Raw genomic sequence first — 23,476 nt, 5'->3', positions numbered from 1 at the left:
AGCAATAACTGTTACTGAAAAAGAAGCCATGAACTCTAAGAAGAGTGCAGAGGGATAGATGGGAGAATTTGGCAGGAGAAACTGGAAGAAAGAAATGTGATTATTACAATCTAAAATACACACAACAGCAAAAAACAAAAAAAAAGGTCCTTTCATAACTGATTACCTATCTGAGGCCAACTTGTCCAAATATTTATCAATGAAGAGAACATATTACAAGAGAGCAAGTGAAAAATGTAAAAATTTAACTGTGTTCAATACAGTAAAATCTCCAACCCCTTAAAGGTATTTTTTAAAACAGTTTAATTGCTCTGTCTTTTGCTTTAGAAAGTGAAGTTATTTATCACAGAATGCATTATTTATGTCAGCATCCAATGAGTTTTCTATTTAGCATTTTTAAGTTGTTAAAATTTTCACAATTTTAATTCTATTGTGAATATATTAGTTTAATGGTAAAATGCTTTACTTCTGAGAATAAGAAAGGAGAAAAATCTTTATTTGAGCTCCTCCTTCAAAAGACTTAGCCCACATTCACCTGGCCCTGTGTGCTTGGACAGAATCTCATGGTAATGGGAGCACTTGTCACAGAAGAGCAGAAAAATGGAAGACATGAAGAAGCCAGAGGCAAGTCAACCTCAAGATGCAATCTTTAGTTACTTGCTTCCTCAAGTTAGGTCATAACTCTACAAGTCTCCTGAAAACCACCCAAAATTATGTGGCCAGGTTAATATCAACCTAACACTTAAGCCTTTTGAGGGAAGCTACTCGATATCCAAACCATACTACAAGAATTTATAATCCATATGAATGAAAAACTCTTCAGTAGATGAATAATGTTTAAGCCTTTAGGATTTAAGGATAGAGTTCTGCCAGAGTTAGGGTAGGGTGGGAGGTAGAAGGAATTGTGAGAATACTGTATTGAATAGCACACAGTATTGCACATTTCATTTTTAAAATAAGATTTGATGCTAATATAAAAAGTGTTGGGACAGAGCAACAGGCCTGGTGAGAACTGGTTCCAACTAGCCAGGGGGCAGAGAGATCTCTGCGGAGCACGGGGAAAGTGCGCCCTTCCCAGCTTGATCCAGGAACCCGGGAACCCGGCATCAGGCCTTCTGTTCCCTGCCCCTGGCTTTTGGGTGCACAACAGGCGCTCGGACCATCTGCCACCAGGAACAGCAGAGATCCAGGGACACAGGCCAGGTACAAGGGAAAGGTGAGAACCAATCACAGACAACAAGATGGCAAGAGGAAAGCGAAAGAACGTACACAAGGGAAACCAAGACAACCTGGCAACACTAGAACCCAGCTCTCCCATCACAAAAAACAGCGGAATGCCAAACACTCCAGAAAAAGAAGACTCAGACCCGAAATCCAACCTCAGGATGATGATAGAGATTCTTAAACAAGAACAGGAGGAAAAGCATAAAGAATTAGAAGCTTTTAAAAAAGAAACAAGAAAAAAACTCAAAGAACTCAGAGAACTAGAAGAAAACAGAACCAAAGAGATGAAAGAATGGAAGAAGGAATTTAAAACGGAAATTGACACAATAAAGAAAACACTAAAAGAGACAACCCTAGAGGTAGAAATCCTAAAAAAGAAATCAGGACTCACAGATCCAAGCATTTCCAACAGACTACAAGAGATGGAAGAGAGAATCTTGGGGAAGGGGGGGCGAAGACAACATTGAAAACATAGACAAAACAGTCAGAGAAGATGCAAAAACCGAAAAGTTCCTAACCCAAAATGTCCAGGAGATCCAGGACACAATGAGAAGACCAAACCTCTAAGGATAATAGAAATAGAAGAGGGCTAAGAATATCAACTAAGAGGCACAGTAAATATCTTCAACCAAATTGTAGAAGAAAACTTCCCTACCCTAAAGAATGAGATGACCACGAGCATAAAAGAAGCCTACAGAACTCCAAATTGGTTGGACCAGAAAAGAAATTCCTCCCGACACATAATAGTCAAAACACCAAGTGCCCAAAGCAAAGAAAGAATACTAAAAGCAGTAAGGGAAAAAGGTCATGTAACATATAAAGGCAGACAAATCAGAATCACACCCAATTTCTCAACAGAGACTATGAAAGCTAGAAGAGCCTGGACAGACATCATGCACACTCTAAGAGAGCACAGGTGCCAGCCCAAGCTGCTATACCCAGCAAAACTATCAATCACTATAGATAGAGAGATGAAGATATTTCAAGACAAATCTAAATTTACACAACATCTGACCACAAATCCAGCACTACAATGAATTATAGGTGGAAAACCCAATACAATGAGGGGAATTACATCCTAGTATAAACAAGAAAACTCCTAAGCAAGAAAACCAAAACAAGAAAAACACACAGGCACAATTCAACCTACAAAAGCAATAATAGCAGGAAACAGCAACCACTATTCCTTGATATCTATTAACATAAATGGACTCAACTCCCCAATAAAAAGATATAGGCTATCAGACTGGATACATAAAGAGAATCCAGCATTTTGCTGCATACAGGAAACTCATCTCAGAGACAAAGACACTATTTCAGAATAAAAGGTTGGGAAAAAACCTTCCAAGCAAATGGCCCCAAGAAGCAAGCTGGAGTGGCCATTCTAATATCGAATAAAGTAGATTTTTAACCAAAAGTTATCAAAAAAAAGATAAGGAAGGACACTGTTTACTCATTACAGGGGAAATCTGTCAGGAGGAACTCTCAATCCTTAACATATATGCTCCAAATACAAAAGCACCCATATTCATAAAAGAAACCCTACTAAAGCTCAAAAAATACATTTCACCCCACACAATAATAGTGGGAGACCCCAATAACCCACTCTCATCAATGGACAAGTCATGAAAACAAAAACTGTACAAGGACACTGTAAAACTAGCAGAGACCATGAACCAACTGGAATTAATAGATATCTACAGAACATATCATCCTAAAGTAAAATACACCTTCTTCTCAGCACCCCATGGCACCTTCTCGAAAATTGACCATGTAATTGGACACAGAATGAGCCTCAATCGATATAAGAAGATTGAAATACTCCCATGCATCCTCTCAGATCACCATGGTCTAAGGCTGGTCTTTACTAATAACAAAGACAACAAAAAGCCCATATACTCATGGAAACTAAACAATGCTCTATTAAACGATAGCAGGGTCAAAGAAGAAATAAAGAAAGAAATTAAGGATTTTCCAGAATTTAATGAAAATGAAAACACAACATACCCAAACCTATGGGATGCAATGAAAGCAAGTACTGAGAGGAAAACTCATAGCTCTGAGTGCTTCCATAAAGAAACTGGAGAGAGCATACACTAACAACTTGAAAGCACAGTTGAAAGCTCTAGAACAAAAGGAAGCAGATACACCAAGAGGAGTAGAAGGCAAGAAATCATCGAACTTAGGGTAGAAATAGACCAAATAGAAACAAAAATAACCATTAAAAGAATCAACAAAACCAAAGACTGGTTCTTTGAGAAAATTAACAAGATTGATAAACCCTTAGCCAGACTAACTAGAGGGCAAAGAGAGAGTATCCAAATTAACAAAATCAGAAAGGAAAGTGAAGAAATAATGACTGAAACTGAGGAAATTAAAAAAAATCGTCAGATCCTACTACAAAAGCCTATACTCAACAAGGCTCGAAAATCTGGAGGAAATGGATGAATTCCTAGACAGATACAAGATCCTAAAGTTAAACCAGGACCAGGTAAACCATCTAAATAATCCCATAACACCTAAAGAAATAGAAGCAGCGTACTTATTAGCTCAGCTACACTACTTTGTTGGAGTGTGCTTTTTTGGCTGTGATCTGATAATGGTGCCTTTATTTCATGTTTGTGGACCAAGATCTTACTTTCAAGACAACAGCTATGCTTTTCAAAAAAATTATTTATGTACATATATATATATATACACTCACACACATATATATACTGTATATATATATATATATATATATATATATATATATATATATCTTTTATGGTATATTTGTACATGAGAACAAATGCTCTGAGAGTCCAGAAGAGTGTATCATATTTGTTGGAGCTGTAGTTGTAGGCAATTGTGAGTCTGAGTTGAGTTCTGGAAGCTGAACTTGAGTTTTCTGCAAGAACAGTATAGCCCCTATCCAATTTTTGTAAATGTCATTAAAAAAAAAAAAAAACTCTACCTGAAAAATTAAACTATATTAAAAAAAAAAAGCCAAGCAATAACAAAAATGTATTCGTATACTTTTGTGCAAAAATGCTTAAAATGTGTACATTTATCTTTGTTTTTTCAATAAAGTTCTTAAAAAAAAAAAAAGAAAGAAAATGGATGCATCTAGAGAATATCATCCTGAGTGAGATAACCCAGTCACAAAGGAACAGACATAATATGCAGTCACTAATAACTGGATACTAACCCCAGAAAGCTCTGAACACCCCAGAAACAACTCACAGACTATATGAAGTTCAAGATAAAACAAAGGCCAAAAAAAAAAAGAGAAAGAAAATGAAAAACCATTATGCTTAATCTTTACACACCAGGAAAACTTTGACTATTTCCAGGTCACATCTTGTTTTACGTGTACTTTATGCTCATTATAACTAGTAAGATTTTCATGTATACTATCAAACCTTTAAAAAAAATCAAGTACTGACAAAAATGTATCCATATACTTTCATGCAAATATGCTTAAAATCTGTACATTTATCTTTGTTTTTTTAAATAAAGTTGTTCAATTTATAGAAAAAGAACAAGAACAACCTAAAGAACTAAAAAAAAAAAAGTTTGTAAGAAAATATATCCAAATGTTTATAACAATATTGTTCCTAATACCTAAAATATCTGTGTTTTTTTTTTTGCTATGACTAATATTTAACATAATAAGTTGATGGAAAAAGAAGATTTATTTTGAAAAAAAAGTGTTGGATTTGACAAAGGCTTTTCAACATCTATTTAGATGATATATTTTTGCTTTCGGTTTGTTTATATGGTGGGTTACATTGATGAATATATATATGTAAAACCATCCCTGGGATGAAGCCTGCATGATTGTGGTGAATGATGGTTTTGATGTGTACTTGGATTTGGTTTGTGAGTATTTTACTGAGTATTTTTGGGTCAATGTTCACAAGAGACATTGTTTTGAAATAGTCTTTCTTTGTTGAGTCTTTGTGTGGTTTAAGTACAGGGTGACTGTGGACTTATAGAATAAGTTTGGCAGTGTTCCTTCTGTTTCTATTTTTTGGACTAGTTTGAAGAATGTTGGTATTAGTTCTTTGACAATCTGGTAAAATTCTGCACTAAAACCATCTGGCCCTATGCTTTCTTTGGTTGGAAGATTTTAATGATTGTTTTTATTTCCTCTAGGTTATAGGGCAGTTTAGATAGTTTACCTGATCTTGACAGAACTTTAGTAAGTGGTATCTGTTTAGAAAAATCACCCAATTCATTAAATTTCCCAATTTTGTGCAGTACAGAGTTTTAAAATGACAGCTAACAATCCTTTGAATTTCTTCAGTGTCTGCTATGATAGTCCCCTTTTCATTTCTGATTTTGTTCTTTTGGATACTGTCTCACTGTCTTTTGGTTAGTTTGGCTAAGGGTTTGTCTGTTGATTTTCTCTGTCAGCTCTTAGTTTTGTTGCTCCTTTGTTTCTAACTGATTGATTTCAGCCTTATTTTGATTACTTCCTGCCGTCTACTCCTCTTTAGTGTACTTGTTGCTGCTGCTGCTTCTGCTTCATCTTCTTGCCGCTTCTTCCTCTTCTTTTTTCTCCTCCTCCTCTTGCTCATTTTTTTTTTTTTTTCTGGAGCTTTTAGGTGTACTTTAACTGCTGGCATGAGCCTTTCTGGTTTCTGTTGTGAGCTCTCCTCTTAGCACTGCTTTCATTGTGTTTCACAGATTTAGGTATGTTGCACCTTTATCTTTATTAAATTCTAGAAAGCCTTTACTTTATCTCTTCCCTGATTCAGAGATCACTGAGTAGAGAGTTGTTCAATGCCCATGAATGTACAGGCTTTCTGGAGTTTCTGCCATTGCTGGTTCAGCTTTTATCCATGGTGTCCTGATAAGATACAAGGTGTTAATTCAATTTTCTTTGATCTGGTGACGGACTATATAGTCAATTTTGGAGAAGGATCAATAAAGTGCTGAGAAGATGGTTTATTCTTTTGTGTTTGGGTGAAATATTCTATAGATGGCTGTTAGCTCCATTTCATTTGGTTTTGTTACTTCTTCGTTTAGTTTTTGTCTAGATGTCAATTGGTTAGATCTGGGTGAAATCTCCCACTATGAATATGTGGGGCTCGATGTGCAATTTAAGCTTTAATAATGATTTTTTTAAAAATGTCGGTGCTCCTGTATTTAGGGCATAGATGTTCAGAATTGAGATATTATCTTGGTAGACTTTTCCTCTGATGAGTATGATTAATCCTCTTTGGATTAATTTTGGTTGAAGGTCTATTTTATTAGATATTAGAATGGCTACTCCACTTTTTTCTTTGGTCTGTTTTCTTGGAAAACCTTTTTTCAGCCCTTTCCTCTGCTATAATGTCTATCTTTATGTCAGAGGTGTGTTTCTTGTCTACAGTAGAGTGACAGATCCTGTTTCCACCTACAAATTACATGTCCAACACTGTTTGTCTTAACTTATCATTCAGACATAAAACTGAGGTGTAGAGAAATCAACTTATGTCACATTAAGATAAAAGATGTAGCTCTATACTATATGCCATACTCCTAATGCTCATGTGTCTTATCAGACACCAAAAATAAGAAACAATTATCACATTGTGACATCAATTACACAAGTTTTAAGTTGACTTCGAAAAACATAAAATAGCTTATATTGTGACTAACATTTAGCCAGAAAATCATATTTTTATTCAGGTAGCTATAAATGCTGTCCAATAAAAATCATAAAATTATTTCAAGCATTATAAGATTTTTCTTTTATTTCTTGATTGTGTTGTACTGAAACAATGAATTTTGTAGATGACACAGCCCTGTCTTGACATCGAAAGGGTAGCCAATAATGAGAACAGCCATCATTGAAGAGAAAAGATGTCAGCAAAGACTGTGAAGATGTGAGAAAAAAAGAATGTTTGTACGGTATTGGCAAACTAGTATAACTAGTGCAGACCCCTGTGGTGCACACTGTTGGTACAACAGTATGACTGGTGCACACCACTGTGTTACACACTGTTGGTACAACAGTGTGACTGGTGCACACCACTGTGTTACACACTGTTGGTACAACAAAGAAGCTACAAAGAGGCTTTGGAGTACTGGAAGGTTAAGCAAGGAGGATGAATCAAAGTAGACAGGTGCAAGTCTGCGGACAGAGAAGCTAAAGCGGGGGTGGAGGTGAGGGGACAGGAGTCTTGGCAAGCTCATGAGAAAAGGGATACCCTCAAAAGGAGAATTGTGTAAAAAGCCACATAGAAGCCGACTATCTTGCAACCCAAGAAAATAAGTGGAAGGATGGGAGAATCATGAGAGATGAAGAAGATAGGTGAATACTGGATATGAATAAAGTAGATAGCTGGTGTGGAAATGTGAAGAGGAAGGGGAAGCTGGGATAATGAAGACAGTATGATGAAAACACCGATGAAAGCTAATTTCAAGATATACTAAAATAAAAACATACTGGAAGAGAATTACTTTGGACGGTGGACCATACTATGCCCCAAAGACATAGATTAGGAAATGAAAACCACACCTAACAGTATAAAATACTTTCCAATGAGTAACTGTTCAGAGAAGTACCAAAGGGTTCACAAAACACAGCCTATGGATATTGCTCTTAGTTCCTCATGTCAACCATATGGTCTGAGGACAACACAAATTGGAAGACACAGAGAAACTAGCTATAAATAACTGGGTAGATTCCTCTCTGTTAGTACTGCACTAAATGGCTATGCTCTCCAACTGTCCTGTAAACATTTATGTTTGTACCCATCGACCAGGGTTAGCCTCAACCGTAGCCAGAGTCACTTCTGGTAAGGGAAGCTGGTGAGGCGCAAAGAAGAACTGAATACTCAGTCCTAAGTGCTTCATCATTATCAGCCCCCCACAGAAGATGAAGCGAGTGATGTGGTATGGTGTCCTCTAAGACAAGACATGGCATGAAACTCACAGCATCTGTGGTACTGCACAAGACCCATGTACAGTGAAGCCATCCCATATCCAGCATATATGAGGAAGGTGTTCTCCAGCCTTCACCCTTTACTTCAAGCTACTGGTACTAGACAGTTGTTGGTGGATGGAGACTCATTCAGTTATGGATTTAGTGTATTATCATAAAAGGAAAAGACATGCAGCTGGGAGGGGAACAGAGAGAGTACCAATGGAGAGAAATTGCATGTGTACGATTATATTCAATGGTACACATGTGTACCATTTTTTTCAAGAAAAAATTGTTTATACATATGTGTGTGTATACGTATATATACATATATGTAAGCCATTTGGAATTATTTCCTTTATTTTTTTCAAGATTATAACTACATTATTTCTTTGTTTGTTTTCCTTGCTCCAAATCCTCTATCTTGCTCTTTTTCAAATTCATGATCTCTATTTCTCTTTTTTTCCCCTTGTTTTGTTGAGTCAGAGTTTCTCTGTGACTTTGCTGTATTGAACCTCTCTTTGTACGTTAGGCTGGCACTGAATTCAGGATCCTCTGCCTCCTGAGTGCTAGGATGAAGGGAATGTACTATCATTACTGACCTAAGGACACCTTTCTCACTAGTTGTTCTTACGTATAGTATCTATTGGTTATCAAAGACCAAATGGACGTGTGTGTGTGTGTGTGTGTGTGTGTGTGTGTGTGTATGCGTGCACATGCATGTGCATGCACAGGTGCATATACACATATTGAAGCAATTTTATACTGATTATTACAGCTATGGGGCAAAGCACTTTTTTCTATGTGGTCATCTTCCTAAAGATTTTGGGGCTAAAAAAACGCTAAAGATGTAGTGCTCATTTCTAAGCAATGCTAAATGCAATGTGGACAGCAGCAGCCTCTGGTGGCTTAAGGAGTGAGAACTGGGTGTCCACAGTCGTGAGAGTGGAAATTTATTTTTTAAATGAATATGTACATATTTAGCTATTTAACTCAGTTCTCAACCCAACACTTTAAAAAACAGATGCTTTAAAAAAATGATCTGTTGGCAAGATGCTTGTTAAATTTTATCAGCCGAAATATTAAAATTCATAATGAATTAATTAACACATTATATAAAAATAAAATGTTTTTGTTTCATCATTTTACAAAGTACTATAACCAGTGGTGGTTAACACTGGGAATTTTGTATGTCTTGATATGTGTTGCTCTGAGAAAAACTGAATTTATAGAATTACCATGGAATTGATGACATTTTCTGTCTTCACTCTTGAATTGAGTTGGCAGATGTTTTCAAGAACAAAAAAATTCCATCTTATTACAAAACATATTAAGCTGGTTTTCCTGCCAGGCATATCTGACAACGTTTATTGCCTAGACCAAATCAATCCCCTTAATAATCCATAATATATTATAGCAAGTGTATTATTTCACAGTTAAGGAAGTTGCTACATGAAAGAGTAAGTCCTTTGATCCTTTATGTTCTACTCCTTATGCATCAAACAGGTACCACACAATCCACTCCTTAGTCACACCTACTCACAGACAGTCAGCAATTAAAATACACATGACTAAGCCTATAGTTTTAGACATGTGTGCTAATTAAGCTTGTCTGCCTATATTAGATACTTATATAAACTTGAAAAGAGATTGGCTATTTATTAGAAACCAGAGCAGAGAAAAATGCAAGTATTTGAGTATATAAGCTGATTATACACAAAATATTTTAATTTTATTGCTCTCAACATCATGAGTCTATACAACAAAAGTTACAAAAACCAGAAAACCTCCAAAATCTGGAGTCCTTATGTTCCCAATCATTTTGCATACGTTAGACTCTCTTCTATGAGAAAAATAAGGCGGTTCCAAGTATTAATAGTTGTGTTGAATTTATACAAACTTCATTTTGTTGCTTAAATTCCACATTTAAATGGCTACAGTGACAACAGTAAGAAAGACAGTATGACATCTGTCAACCCCCACTAACACTGTCACCATGCCCAACTCAAAATATCAAAGTTACATTCTTTTAAGAAAGTCTCAGTTTGTTCAGTGTTGGAGCTTTCTTAATAATTTCAAAAATTCAAATGGAAAGGAGTGAAAGAAATTCGCATAAAGTCTCTATAATTCAGTCAGAAAACGAGCCTACAGTAAAGGTCCTGCCGCGCGTTCAGAAATGAAGTTTCAGATGGGTGCCAACAGGCATCCACACCCATTTGAGTATCTTCAATACATCTTCAGTATGGCTCTCTGTCTCCTTCACATTTGGACTTTTTCTGCCATGGTTATGTAACCTTCGACCTTATCTCCAAATTTAGAACCTCTTTTCTGTTTTAAAAATTTCACATAATGTGTTCTTGCCATAATCTTTACTTGCCCTCAGCACAACCTACCACTTAGTGTCGCCTTAGGAAAGAGATGACCAAACAATCCCAGTCATGTTGGATGTCTGGCACCAGGCCGACCTGTGTCTGCATTCTACTGTTATTCTTTAAGTTCTTTGAGCAGATCTTTGTTCCGAAAAGATCATGTGATCCACAATCTTCACATTTGTGTTGAGGACATGTTTATCTAGTTACCTTCTACAGCAAGTTCTAATCTTCTTAGCTTGCTCTCTTTTTGGGCTCAACGTCTAGGAAGTGGGTTTTGAATCGTTTCTTAATTCTCTCAGAATATAATTTTCACTACTGGGAAAAATGCTTCTATCTGCTTGTCAAGGATTGAACTACAACGGGAAAAGGTATACAGCACAGCCAAAGATTTAGAGGATAAAAGCGAGATCAATGTAGAACAATAAAATGCAAGCTCACAACACTAATAACAAATCTCTGTGACAAAAAAGACATCAAAGTGGCAAATGATGAGTGTGAAAAGCTTAACTACTTGTAATTATGTTCAGGGTTGTGTTAAGCACCAGTTATTAGTAATGGTGACAGAGGAGGCAATATGTCATCTGGGTAGAACTGAGATAAAGGGGAAGAAAACAAAGTTACAGATTTGACAGAGTACCAAGTGTGTGGACCCAGTAGAGTAAAAATGTAAAGCAGACATCATTATTGTCAATGTGAGCAGATTTATGAAAAAGAAATAACTTTAGCTAAAAACGAAATATTTCTACTTCCACACATAATTTTAGCACTGGCAATATGGCTAAAAAACAAAAACAGGATACTATTTTATATGTTCAATTAACAATGTATAAATCTACCACCAATAAAGCTTAACATACTAATAATATTAATTAATGAAATATTACTTAATTTTTAGAATCTTATCTTGGACACTGGACTAAGTAGGAAACTAGTAATATCGTTTTTATTTATTTGTTTTAATTAAAGTGCAACCATACTGAAAAATCAGGCCAAATATTTTAGCAGTGTAGGTATTTTTTACTTGAAGCAAATAAGTATACTTATTTGGACTGGGTGCACTGGGTGAGACAGACTAAGGTTTTGGTTTCCCATAGAGTTCATATTATCTTGCCCACAGTCTTCTTATCTATATACATCTCAATCAATCAATATTAATTATGCAATTAAGCAAAACCATATTGTCTCTATTCCTTATGATGAGAACTCTTTGTTTAAGGCTGGTGTGCTGACCTAGTGGGCAAATGAATTAGCTGGCAAGCCTGAAAACCTGAGTTCAATACCCAAGATCCACTTAATAGAGGGGAATCTTCATTCCAAAGTTGTCCACTGGCTTCTACATTTATGATGTGCCATGTGTATATCCACAAGCATAACCATACATAGATGCTTGTGTTCATACACACACACACACACACACACACACACACACACACACACAGAGAGAGAGAGAGAGAGAGAGAGAGAGAGAGAGAGAGAGAGAGAGAGAGAGAGAAGAAATTGCTGAGGTTAAGAGTACTTGTTGTTCAAGCAGAGGAACTGGGTTCAGTTTCCAGTATCTATATGGTAGCTAACACCCATATATGACTCCATTTTCCAAGTCTCTAATGCCTTCTTATGGTCACTGGGGCACTGTGCATACATAAATGTGTGGGTGTGTGTATACATATATACATATATACATATATATATATATATATATATATATATATATATATATATATCACAGGCAAAACATCCATATAAATATAATTAAAATATAAATGAATCCTAAGAAATAAATTTAATTTAAAAAAATCAATCTTTATCATCAGATGTGACTATACCATGTCACACTTTTACCACATATGGTTTAATTTTCATATTTCAGCTCCATACTTTGTTTTCTCTGTGAAGGACAGTGTGGTATGGATATATGGGAACAAAGAATCCATAGTAATGACTTCCAGTTCCTAGCTCTGTGATCCTAAACAGTAACCGATGCATCAGTTCACATATTGTGACCAACCAATTTATAGTCTGACTTAAGACCTACTCCACAGAATGAAACCCACCCCTGGCACCATTGCTGGGTCAATAACCTAAGTTTGAACAGATATGAGGTTCTGTACAAAACTCAGCTAAGACCAAGCCAGACCAAATCTCATTATGTCAATGGGACTTGGGCATGAAATTCTAACCCTAGAGGTGGAGCTCCTGGGAATCATTAGCTGCTGGGAAAGGAGACAGTGTTCTATATAAGAGTGTTAACAGCAGTAAGTCACCCACACTCCACTGAAGACCATACACCCAACAATATCTGGGCAGCAAAAACTGATCCTGATTGGTTATTACAAACAAAGAACATGAGGTTGTGTAGACAGATCTGGGAAGAGTTCAGGGTTAAAGAATATGATCGATACATATATTATGAACCCTTCAAAGCACAGAGAAGAACCTGTAAACATATGTTAACTATTAAGAAAACTATAAATAATAGTTAACTTCTCATACACAATGCTCTGATTCTATAACTGGTAATATTGATAATGTCAACATATATGTGGAATGAAGAAATAATATCTGGAGTAGGTCAATTTTATCTATGCTTGGATGAGACATCTCTTTCCCATTACAAAATAAAGCCTTACTATTCAGAAGTATGTTGGAGTCTTTCATTGTACACACATTATTATGCACAATCCTAGGTGGTTTTAAGAGAAAAAGTGTTAAGAAAATATGTTATTAACTCAAAGAGCCTCATACAAACCTATATTGTGTTGATGAGTGTTTTAATATGAGAACTTTATTGGGTCAAAAGGAACTTTTCCTCCACAAATGAATAAATAAGATAAAAACGAAGTAAAATAGCTAGTATATAAATAAGTAAAAAAACAATTAAATGAAAAATAAAAGACAAACCAACAGAGACCAAGTCTTAGTAATGGAGTTATCTTCAGAGAGGCAGACATGAGGAAAATAAAGAAAACATATGCATACAAATACAGCCAGGGTTGGGGTGGGCAGCACCTAAGCAATGGTAGCAAGAGGAAATTCACGGCAAACAGAGAGGGACTCAGAGTCAGTGCTTGAGACACTTCTCTATGTGTACAAATCACAAGCAGACAAAGAAGAAACATGTACACCATGGTGCTGCTCGTCTTTCACAGGGCACATGGAGACTCCTCATGGCTGAACTAGTCAGAGAGCATCATAAAAGTCATTTTTAGAATCTGTATAAGAGACACGTTGTCATGAATGATGCTTTACTGATTGGATAACAGGCCAAGAATCCAAGGATTACCAATAGACCTTAAGGCTAGTACCACAACATTGATGTGGGTGTACAGAGACGTCCTGTATCTACAGTAGGAGAGGCAAAATACTCAGGGACTCTAAATTCAGCACTTATTTTCAATGAGCAGCAAACAGTGGAAGGATGTGCAGAATTTGGAATATTATACTCTACCTAACCATCTGACTCATATATTCTGTGTATTCCTGGTCAGGCACTGTTTTCAGTGTCTTGAGAATTTATACATGACTCTAGTTAGTCGTTGATATTAAATCTCGATTTCTACAACAGGAAAGACTGTAATGACCTAAAAGAAGCTAAAGAATTAAAACCGATAGTCAATGCATTTCCTTCAACTATAGTATAAAGTATTTAATTAATAATCTTTAATTAAGGATTAATGTAAACATGAGTCAAATCAAATATTCTGAAATGTTAATAATACTCTCCAGGTTAGAGGCAGGTCTGGTGACTGCCACTTACTGTCAGCAGAGAAAGATGAGAACTATGCTTAGGCTTAAGTGAAGCCTAGACTACATGGAAAGTTCCCGGCCAGTCTGGGCTACCCGTGAACCTTGTTTCTTCCCCAACGCTCTCTATAAACACAGAATATTAATTTTAAAGTTTAAGTGCACTGAACTTTTGAACTTTAAAGAACCTAAGAACTAACTATCTTCCCTCTCTACGAGCACTTTTCATACTTGTTAAATTCTAGCAAACAAAATACATGTTTTAAAAATGTATCATAAAGGAAGATGTGAAAGTGTGAAAATGTTTGACTGTATCATTACAGTTCAATGTTCTTCGGTGGCAACGCTGTGAGGACTGATTCCCTGACGTCTACAGAGATGGGGGCTCACTCTGTGTGACAAGTCAACCACCAATGATGGCCTCATCACACTGCCTCAGGATGGTCTGTGCTTAGACATGTACTAAAGTATTAGTTGCTTCCCCTTGATGTGCCTCGTACACTGTGGGTGGATAGGTGGTCACACACATCCTCTGCTGAAAGCTGTCACTGAGATGATGACAGTCTTAAACTTGCATTAGAATTATTCTGCTACATTTATTCTCATTAGACCTTCATATGTGCTGGAGAAGTGTATGAAAAAGGTTTCTTCCTTTTGCATGCGTCATGCTAAGACCTGAGAAACTGAACAGCAAATGACACAAAAGACAATAGCATTTGCATTAGAGATTCTATAAAATTTCACACCGAAATAAGTGATAGGCTTTGTAACTTTAAAAAAAAACATCCCATCCAGCCAGACAGGTAACTATGAAGAATGAATGGTTTGTTAAAAACTAGAAGAATCAACAGCTTCCAACAACAATAAAGTAACTGAAATGAAATCCTAAGAAAACCAAAGAAACAAAAGAGAGACTTGCTCTTTCTCACCCTGATAAACAACCGCATCATTTCTTTCTCCTTTTGGGGGTTACGATACTTCTCATAGAAATCGCGGCGCCTCTTTGTTTCCCTGGAGATCTTATCTTTCCTTTCCCGCTTCCCTGCTGGCTCATCTGCACCATCAGAAGATGACTGTTTATGCATTTTCTTCTTTTCCACTTCTATATAGTTTTCATTTGGATTCAGGACTATGACTCCATAGCCTTCCTATTTTGAAGTTTAAAAAAAAAAAAAAGGTGTTACAATTAAATATCAGAATTAATTTAAAACCATGAAGAGGTTCCTAAAATGATAGGCAAGGTGGTTAAATATAGTATCAAGTAACTAAAATATTCTTTTAGGAAAGAATATGGACTAAATAGTTTTCAGTAAAGGTTAAAACTGCTTGCCTCTATTATGTGCACAAATAAGCCTATATTATATGTTAAAAATACACTGATGTAGTTGCTACAGAGAAAAATAATAAATTTTAAATAAAAACATGTTCTACTTGAAGTATGATTAAAAATTTATCACACAGAATACATTCAAATCACATTCTGTATATGTTGAGAAAATTTTATCATCTCCGCCCTTGGACCTTACACTCTCTCCATCTAGAGAGATTATATCACAGAGCAATATAAACCAACAGAACTATTTAATCTTAAAATTTGCTTCATTTTTCGTGCCACAGTCACATGCAAACTTGTTTCAGAACTAGTGTCCCTGTCCTGAAGCTCTAAGTCCCACAGTTTAAAAGCACAACAATTTGAGCTATTAGGGATTTAGATTTTAAACGTATATTTTACTGACTTACTTCGAACAAGGCAAACATTTCTGCAGTTATAATTTAAAAAAATCGAACATGAAGGCTCAGCTGATGAACTAATCTAAACCTTAAACACAGCACCCGCCGTCAAGTTTAAAAAGTAAGAACTTTTGACTGCAGTTATGTGTCTTTTCTATACGATTCTGTAAATGTCCCAATTACTCTGTTGGTTTTTAAGGTCATAGCTAGGAATATAATGTATTATGACAGAAAACATAGGACCACGGAAAATACAGTTTGTTAAAATTTCCATCCTTACTAAAATCAAATGTAGGTTTTCAAACTACAACCATAACATTTTCTACATGAAGTTCAGATATCAATTCTTTTTAACAAAACCAAACATAAGAAGTTATATTTTAAAAAATCAATACTAGTAGACCCAAGTTCTCATTTTTAAGAATGCTACACTGCAATTATTGGTATTTTATTTTTGTTTGTCTTTATCTCCTGAACTAGCTGTAGACTTCACTGGAATAAGTCTTTCTATTTTTCTGCCTGACTAGTAAAAGAATATTGTTGACTAAAACTATTACTGGTTTGGAAATTTCAAGATCACTAAAGTTCTGGTTTTGTGATAGAATATTAATTAAGATATAATCCTTTTATACATTGGAAACTAATAATATGTTCCTACATTACAAACAAAATACCACACACTCTTCAACAGATCCTTCAATAAAGCTTTTGCTTCTCTTATTAATCACCAATAAGGTGGTTTTAAAAATTTAAACATTATACCTCAAAGCAAGAGAAGTATTTCATGCTTTCTTTTTCTAAGTTTGTTAGCTGTTGAGTCAAAACTTTTACCAACAAAAGACACTTTATTTGGGCCCGCTTTATTCTAATCTGTAGAGCTATTCAAATGTCTTGTAATTCATTGTGCGCACTGTCAGGTAGACAGATTGTCACTTGGTCATTTTCTACAGTTGGACACACTTGACTAATTATTAAAATCACATTTGCAGGAAGTTCCTAGCCCTCTTCCTTGTGGCTCTTAAGACTTTTCACGCCCTTCTCAAGTTTCACCTGGAGCTTCTCCTCCCACCACAGTGCGTTACAGAGCCCTGTTACACTCTGCTAAGCACACTGAAATGTGGACAAGCTGCAGGATTGCTGCTGCTCTGAGGAGCAGGCACAAAGGTCACCAGAGGCCTCCGTGGTAGACTGTGCTGTGAGTAAGTGGTCTCCTGTCATGCGTCTCTGCTGTTTGCTCTGACAGACAGACAGAAACAGACACATGCACACAAAGAGAGCTTTTTTATACTAATACACAAGTTAAGGATTCCATATGAGATTTAAATTTCATAGGAGGTGCAAGCATTGTACACTCCAATGTAACGATGGTAAGAATAGTCAAACTCAGGGCAACAGAGTGATATCTACATTATTGAATATATAAGATGATGTTTATGTTGTAAAATAAATATAATAATATAAGAACTCTTAGTGGGAACAACTGTGAGCAAAGCTGTAGTCGCCAGAATTAACAAGCCAATATGTAACTTCATCACCAAATCCACATTATCAGACCCTCTGAGCAGCTTCATCCCATTGCAGGAAGTTAGAGTGAAACAAAGAAAAACTTGGGCCTAGTTGATTTTAAATAATTCTGAAATTTGAGATGTCCCATCTAAATTAAAAAATAAACATATATAAATCATCAAAAAAGTAGTGTTTGTCTAAGTATTGATTATGTAATTGAGAATTTCATGATTCATTAATTCAATTTTCTAAAGGCACCATGTCAATTTTTCACTGAGGCATCAACAAAAGGAAAATGATACTATTTTCAAATCAGCAAAACATAAATAAATAAAAAATTTAGATGTCAACAATAAATGCTGAAACAACTAACTTTTTATCTTTAATTATCCAAATTATTTAGAAAATATATTATCCTTAAGTTATTTCAAACAGTCAAATTAATTAAAAGAATAGTGATCACAAAATAATAATAAATGTTTCCTGAAAAAAAATCAGTTACAAAATTAATTACATTTCAGGTAGTCTAAAAATCTAGCCTTTTGAATTAAGATTTTCATAAAAAGCTTTGACAATGTTTACACAGATAAGTTATAACAAGTTTATAAAAATAAAGCAAGAACAGATAGTAGCATTATCCTATATAAATTCTAACCACAGCCATGTAGAGCCAAAGTTGGCCTGTATCTTCCATTCTGTTTTACATAAGATGTTAAAGACAAACAAACAAACCTTTCAAGTAAGATTCAAAGACTTTGGTGAGGTCAACAGTAATATATGGTAGCTAAGGTGTCAAAGAAAATAAAGTGACACAAAGCAGAAACATATCAACCATTTATTTTTGGAAATAGAACTTACAACTTCAACAATAAAAATATACAACTTAAACTATACTTGTATTCTGAATAATTAAACAAACAGAGCATACAACATGGAAAGATTGCTAGCATTATCTTTATGAAGTGTAAAGTTTACAAAGTAAAATCAGACATCAATCAAGTGTACTATAAAGAAATGTGTAGTGCTATTTTACCAAGGGAACCTTAGCTGACTTTTATATTGAATGATTCTTTAAGTACATGAACTTCCCGTAGGATGAGAAATTTCGGCATCCCAAATGCGCACGGAAAGCTCTTCTATGTTCATTCTAGTGGTCTAACAATGCAACCACATAGGCTGAGAACACCTTTTATAATGATTTATACAAATTGTAATACTTAACATTTAAGGAAAGCTGCTAGCTCTCTTAGATTTGACTTGGAGTCTACATCAAGAAGGTATTTCAACAAGACAAATACTGGTCTAAAAACAAGGTTCAATCCTCAGGCTCCATTTCTATGTATATGGAGTATAACTTAGGTTTCATTTCCAGATCTGTATTTATAAATTCTAAATTATATGATCTTCATCTGATATCTCAAAAGTTTAGTGCCTCAATGTGGCACCTTTTTGGCTTAACTATTTGCTGTGACTAACATAAAACACACAGAATCCTGGGACCTCTTACTGTGAAGACTAAAATGCTTTTTACTTATAAATAATAATTCATCATTCAATCAGCAAACAATGGCAAAGGCTGAAACAGTGATTTCCAACACAAAGAACACATAAGAAATTTTGCTGGAGAAATTAAATCAGCACAGAAAATTACTTATCAAGAGTGTGTAGATAGAAACATAAAAACAACTGACAAAGACTCTACTTTTCACACCAGAGGACTATAAAGACTAAAATGTATCAATGTTTGTGTAGTAATTACCGGTTACAAAGACAATGGAAAATAGGGACAAATTCTACAGCTTTTAAAGTCTCTTCTGAGTAGCTTTTAAAAAAAAAAAAAAAAGCAGCTGAAGGTACTCAGCTCTGCATATTAACCGGCCAATACTGAAAGCCACATGTGACCAGAGAGGTCAAGGGCCACACTAGAATCTTTTGACCCATGGAGCTATCCATTTTGGTCTCCAGGCAAAGCTGTGTAGGAGATCATTTTACGTAGACATTATCAGTCATATTCTTCAAGTTCAGCATTCTACCTGCTTCACTTGAGTGAAGACAGGTGTTCATCCTCAAGGCAAATGAGACTCCAAGTGTGTTATCCTTAACTACCCACAGTTAAAAGGGACTAACAATTGTCCAAACATCTCTTCTGAAGGAGCAGTGTTATGTTTATACTCTTCTTCACAAGAAGGATATTCATATGTCACTGTGGCAACATCCTAGGTGCAACAGTGAGATGAGGTCATGACAACCAATCAGAAGTCACTAGTGAAGCGTTAAAGTAAACATAGGTATAGAAGATGCAGCTCTGCTTGGAAATGCTCTCCATTACTGCACAATTTCCTCAAGGCGTGACCGGGCACTGAACGCCTGAGACGGCACTTGACTCCTGTTTGTGCTTCTTCTCAGGATGCACTAAGTAACTGCAGCCTACAAATGTTTTATAATGTATTCATCAGGATTGTCCCTCACTTGGCAGTTTCAGGAATTTTCATGCTGTACTCAAGGTATAAAATAACTGTAATATGGACCAACAGATAAGCCTCATACTTCAAATACATCATCAAGTTAGTCAGGAAACGAAAACATACCACAAAAAGTTTTGAAGACCACCTGTTGTCTATTATTTTTACATAGCACTTACTCATAAATCATAACACAGGGTAATTAATCAAGCTGTCAGAGAGAAGGTCAAAGGTTATATGGCAGAGTCAGAAGGTCATGCATGGGCTGATAGAGGTCAGGGTCACACTGCATTCCTCATTATCAAGTTGGGATGAGAGACGTCCAAAGCAAACAAAAGTGAAAGCAGATGGAGAAGTGAGTGGATAAGAAAGAAAATTTCAGAAATAAAAGGAAAAATGAAGGACTGTCAACTGCCTTCAAATGAAGAATAGAAAAAAAAAATAGAGAAATATGTTTAAAAGCGCCCAACAGCATAAAACAACTATAGTCTCATCAATTTATTAATTGAATATAATTTTTCTTGGCCATCTTATTAATGCACACTGAGCATTATTACAAACACACATGCTTCATCACTATCTTATATCTTTTATGTTACATTAATTATAGTAAGCCAGAGTTCCAAAGATGAAATATGATTTTCAAAAGAAAAACAAGAGTTAAAAGAATATAAAAACAAGAAATAAAGGAGAAGAAAAACTCACAATGAGAAGTTTCTCTTCTTTCTGTTAAAACTGTTTCAAGGTTACAACAGTAGTTTTAAGCCATAGAAGAGAGAATTTCTTAAGTGTGATACAAAGGTATCCACAAACATAAATGTATCATAAAAGTCATTTTGAATAACAAAACAGTTATAAAATATTCTATTACTACAGTTGCCTAAATTAGATGCAGAATACTGTGCAAAATTAGCTGTCACCCTTTGCTCAAAATCTTTGTTAATCTCATTTTGAATGTTTGCAGCTTTATCAACACATGCATCAATGTCAGCTCCTTGGTTACTGAACCGCTGCACTTGGAAGGAGATATAATTAAAATGTTTTGGCACAGAAAAGGTGAAATTGTATCTTCCCTTGTTCCCTTAGGAGTCTGTAAAACATGAAAGATATATTGACAAACACACACACTTGTCTCAGTTTTGACATCCCAGGGCATCCAAGTGCTATTTTAAAAACTCACCTTGCTTTTACCCGTGTTATCACCTGATCTATTTCTAACTGCCTCCTCCAGGTTTAGGAATGGATGCTGCAATGCTTAAACTTCATAGATATTTCTAATACTTGTCAACAGTTTATCTATGGAAGTGATCTAAGAATTCACTGCCACCACAAAGTGAACAGAGTCACCATTTACTATCAAGGACAGACAGATTTGCGGCTACAGCTTTATGGAATGTTACGATGCCTTACTGCTTACAAAAACACAAATAGACACCCACCCTCTAACACACGGAAGTGAAAGGAAGTAAAAGTTCTGACCGCTGACTGGTTGGTAAAGATATATCAGGAACCCAACAAACACATCTTTATTAAATAATCCAAAGCAGACTTTGATCTTCAGATTTATAAGATTTACTCTTCTGCATATTAGGGAAGCCATTATATTTTAGACCAATATTCTCCTGGCTTCCTACTGAAATATATTATAGCATAGATATATAAATATCTAGGCAGATACCATGCAGTCCTGGTGGCTCATAGTCTTTCAAATATCCTTTCGCCCTACCACACTGCATAAACTTATGCTTACACTGATGTTAACACCTGCTTAAGAACTAGTGCATACAAATCACTGTATCTTAAAATATGTCATCTTCTGTCCCTTCCAGTTAAAATCATGTCTGAGATAGCGTTATTGCTCAGGGACGGAGTGTGCTTTCCTTGCCTACGTTCCACTTGCAAACGATGAAGACTTCATAAAGAATTCGATGGAATAGTCACTGAGTTAATAATATATTAAACACTGATTTTATACAACAAATATCTAATAAGCAGTTACTATCTATGATGCGTTGTCTTTGGTAAAGGTAAGAGTATAACTATATACTATTGTTTCAGACTCCCTTTACATTTTAAGATATTTGTATTCAGTAGGAAATTTCAAGTAAGATTCAAGTACATATCTCTGAACACCCTATAAGAAACATCCAATTTTCAAGAATGGAAAGGAGGTTAGAAGGAGAAAGCATAATATTAAAATGTTCCTACCTAAATATACACTAGGAAATGATTAACCCTAAATTGTAAGCTAAGTTTGTGATTGTTTTAACAGTATGTAAATGTTCTCTGTAACAGAGAAAATGTACTGTCTGAGATGTCTATTCGTATGCATTTGCATATTACAGAAGTGACATCATTTCATAATGTAAGAGAAATGCTTCTGCACATTTATTTCCTAACAAACAGGTGCAACTGAGTACAGCTATGAATCTTCCTTCCCACAGTAACCTGTGTCAGAAGATCTTCTCATACTTCTGCTAAAGAATTTAATTACTTATGAGTTATGGTTTCTTTGTAACCTTTTAAATGACTAACTCATTAAAATGCAAAAATATGCAAAACATGATGTCACTGGGTCAAACAGCTGTGTTGGTAAAATTATGGCTGTGAATGTCCCCAAGAACATGAAAATATTAATAATTTATATTGCTCATTAGATGGCAAAAACTCTTTAAACAGATTTAGAGACAGATTAATTTTATAATCACAAAATGCTACACTTCCTAATGGTAACAAATCTTTCTACCATCTGTGACCCTTTGGTATACATAAAACATATAATATTCATAATACGCACCTAGGAAAAAGCATCTAAAGGACATGAAAAATGGAGGTAAGGGACTTGGTTAAAAAAAACCATAATTATTTGTCAACTTTAATCACAACTTAATTTTTCTTCAGTGAGCCAAGGCAGAGCAATAATAAATAAAGTCTGAGACAGTCAACAAGTCATACTCCTGGCACAGCACTCTCATGAGATAACTGCCTTGAACTCCTGAAAACTTGTCAGAACACGAGTTCAAATCTTTTGTACAAACTTCTAAATGAATGGCAAGGAGTTATGGAAAAACATTTAAAAGGACTATCATATTTAAAGTTTAAAATCTCTCATGGTTTGCCTCACAGTGTTATGGCTGAAAGCAAAGGAGAAAATCCTTCCCTCACTATCAGTTGTTTCTAGACATAGAGATGTTTTCCTCTTAAATACATATGGGTTAATTATTAAATCTGGGCTATTTAGCCAAGAAACTAGCTTCCAAATGATCATGGTGTTCTGTCTGTTAAGCAATTTAAACATCAGATCCATTATTTACCACTGTAAATTATAAAAATGTGTTTATTTAGGATCAGCCAGCAGCTTCTGAGTTTCATGTGCACTTAACAGCATTCATTTAGGTAATAATCTATTATGGACAAAAAATAATGAATGCAGAATCTTGACACATGGTATTTTACAAGCACATAATGATTAGGTGACCTTAATTTTTAAACTCTACTTTAAAATTCTTCTCATAAATGTTTAAAGTAAGGGAGGGACTATG

The 23,476-nt window shown here is 35.3% G+C and overlaps 1 protein-coding gene across 2 annotated transcripts in view; it reads right to left on the bottom strand.

Annotated features, from left to right (window-relative positions):
- Nucleotides 1-23,476, bottom strand: part of ARB2A (ARB2 cotranscriptional regulator A) — a 335,574-nt gene that overhangs the window by 188,242 nt on the left and 123,856 nt on the right. For both annotated transcript variants that reach the window (XM_080924716.1, XM_080924717.1), the window contains exon 6: nucleotides 15,165-15,383. In XM_080924716.1, coding sequence (XP_080780842.1) covers nucleotides 15,165-15,383 — 219 coding nt within the window. The remainder of the gene's footprint in view (nucleotides 1-15,164; nucleotides 15,384-23,476) is intronic.

The sequence above is a fragment of the Micromys minutus genome (genome assembly GCF_963924665.1).
Source record: "Micromys minutus genome assembly, chromosome: 11".
Taxonomy (NCBI): domain Eukaryota; kingdom Metazoa; phylum Chordata; class Mammalia; order Rodentia; family Muridae; genus Micromys; species Micromys minutus.
The sequence above is the reverse complement of the archived record's forward strand: the minus strand, read 5'-3'. Positions and strand labels throughout refer to the sequence as shown.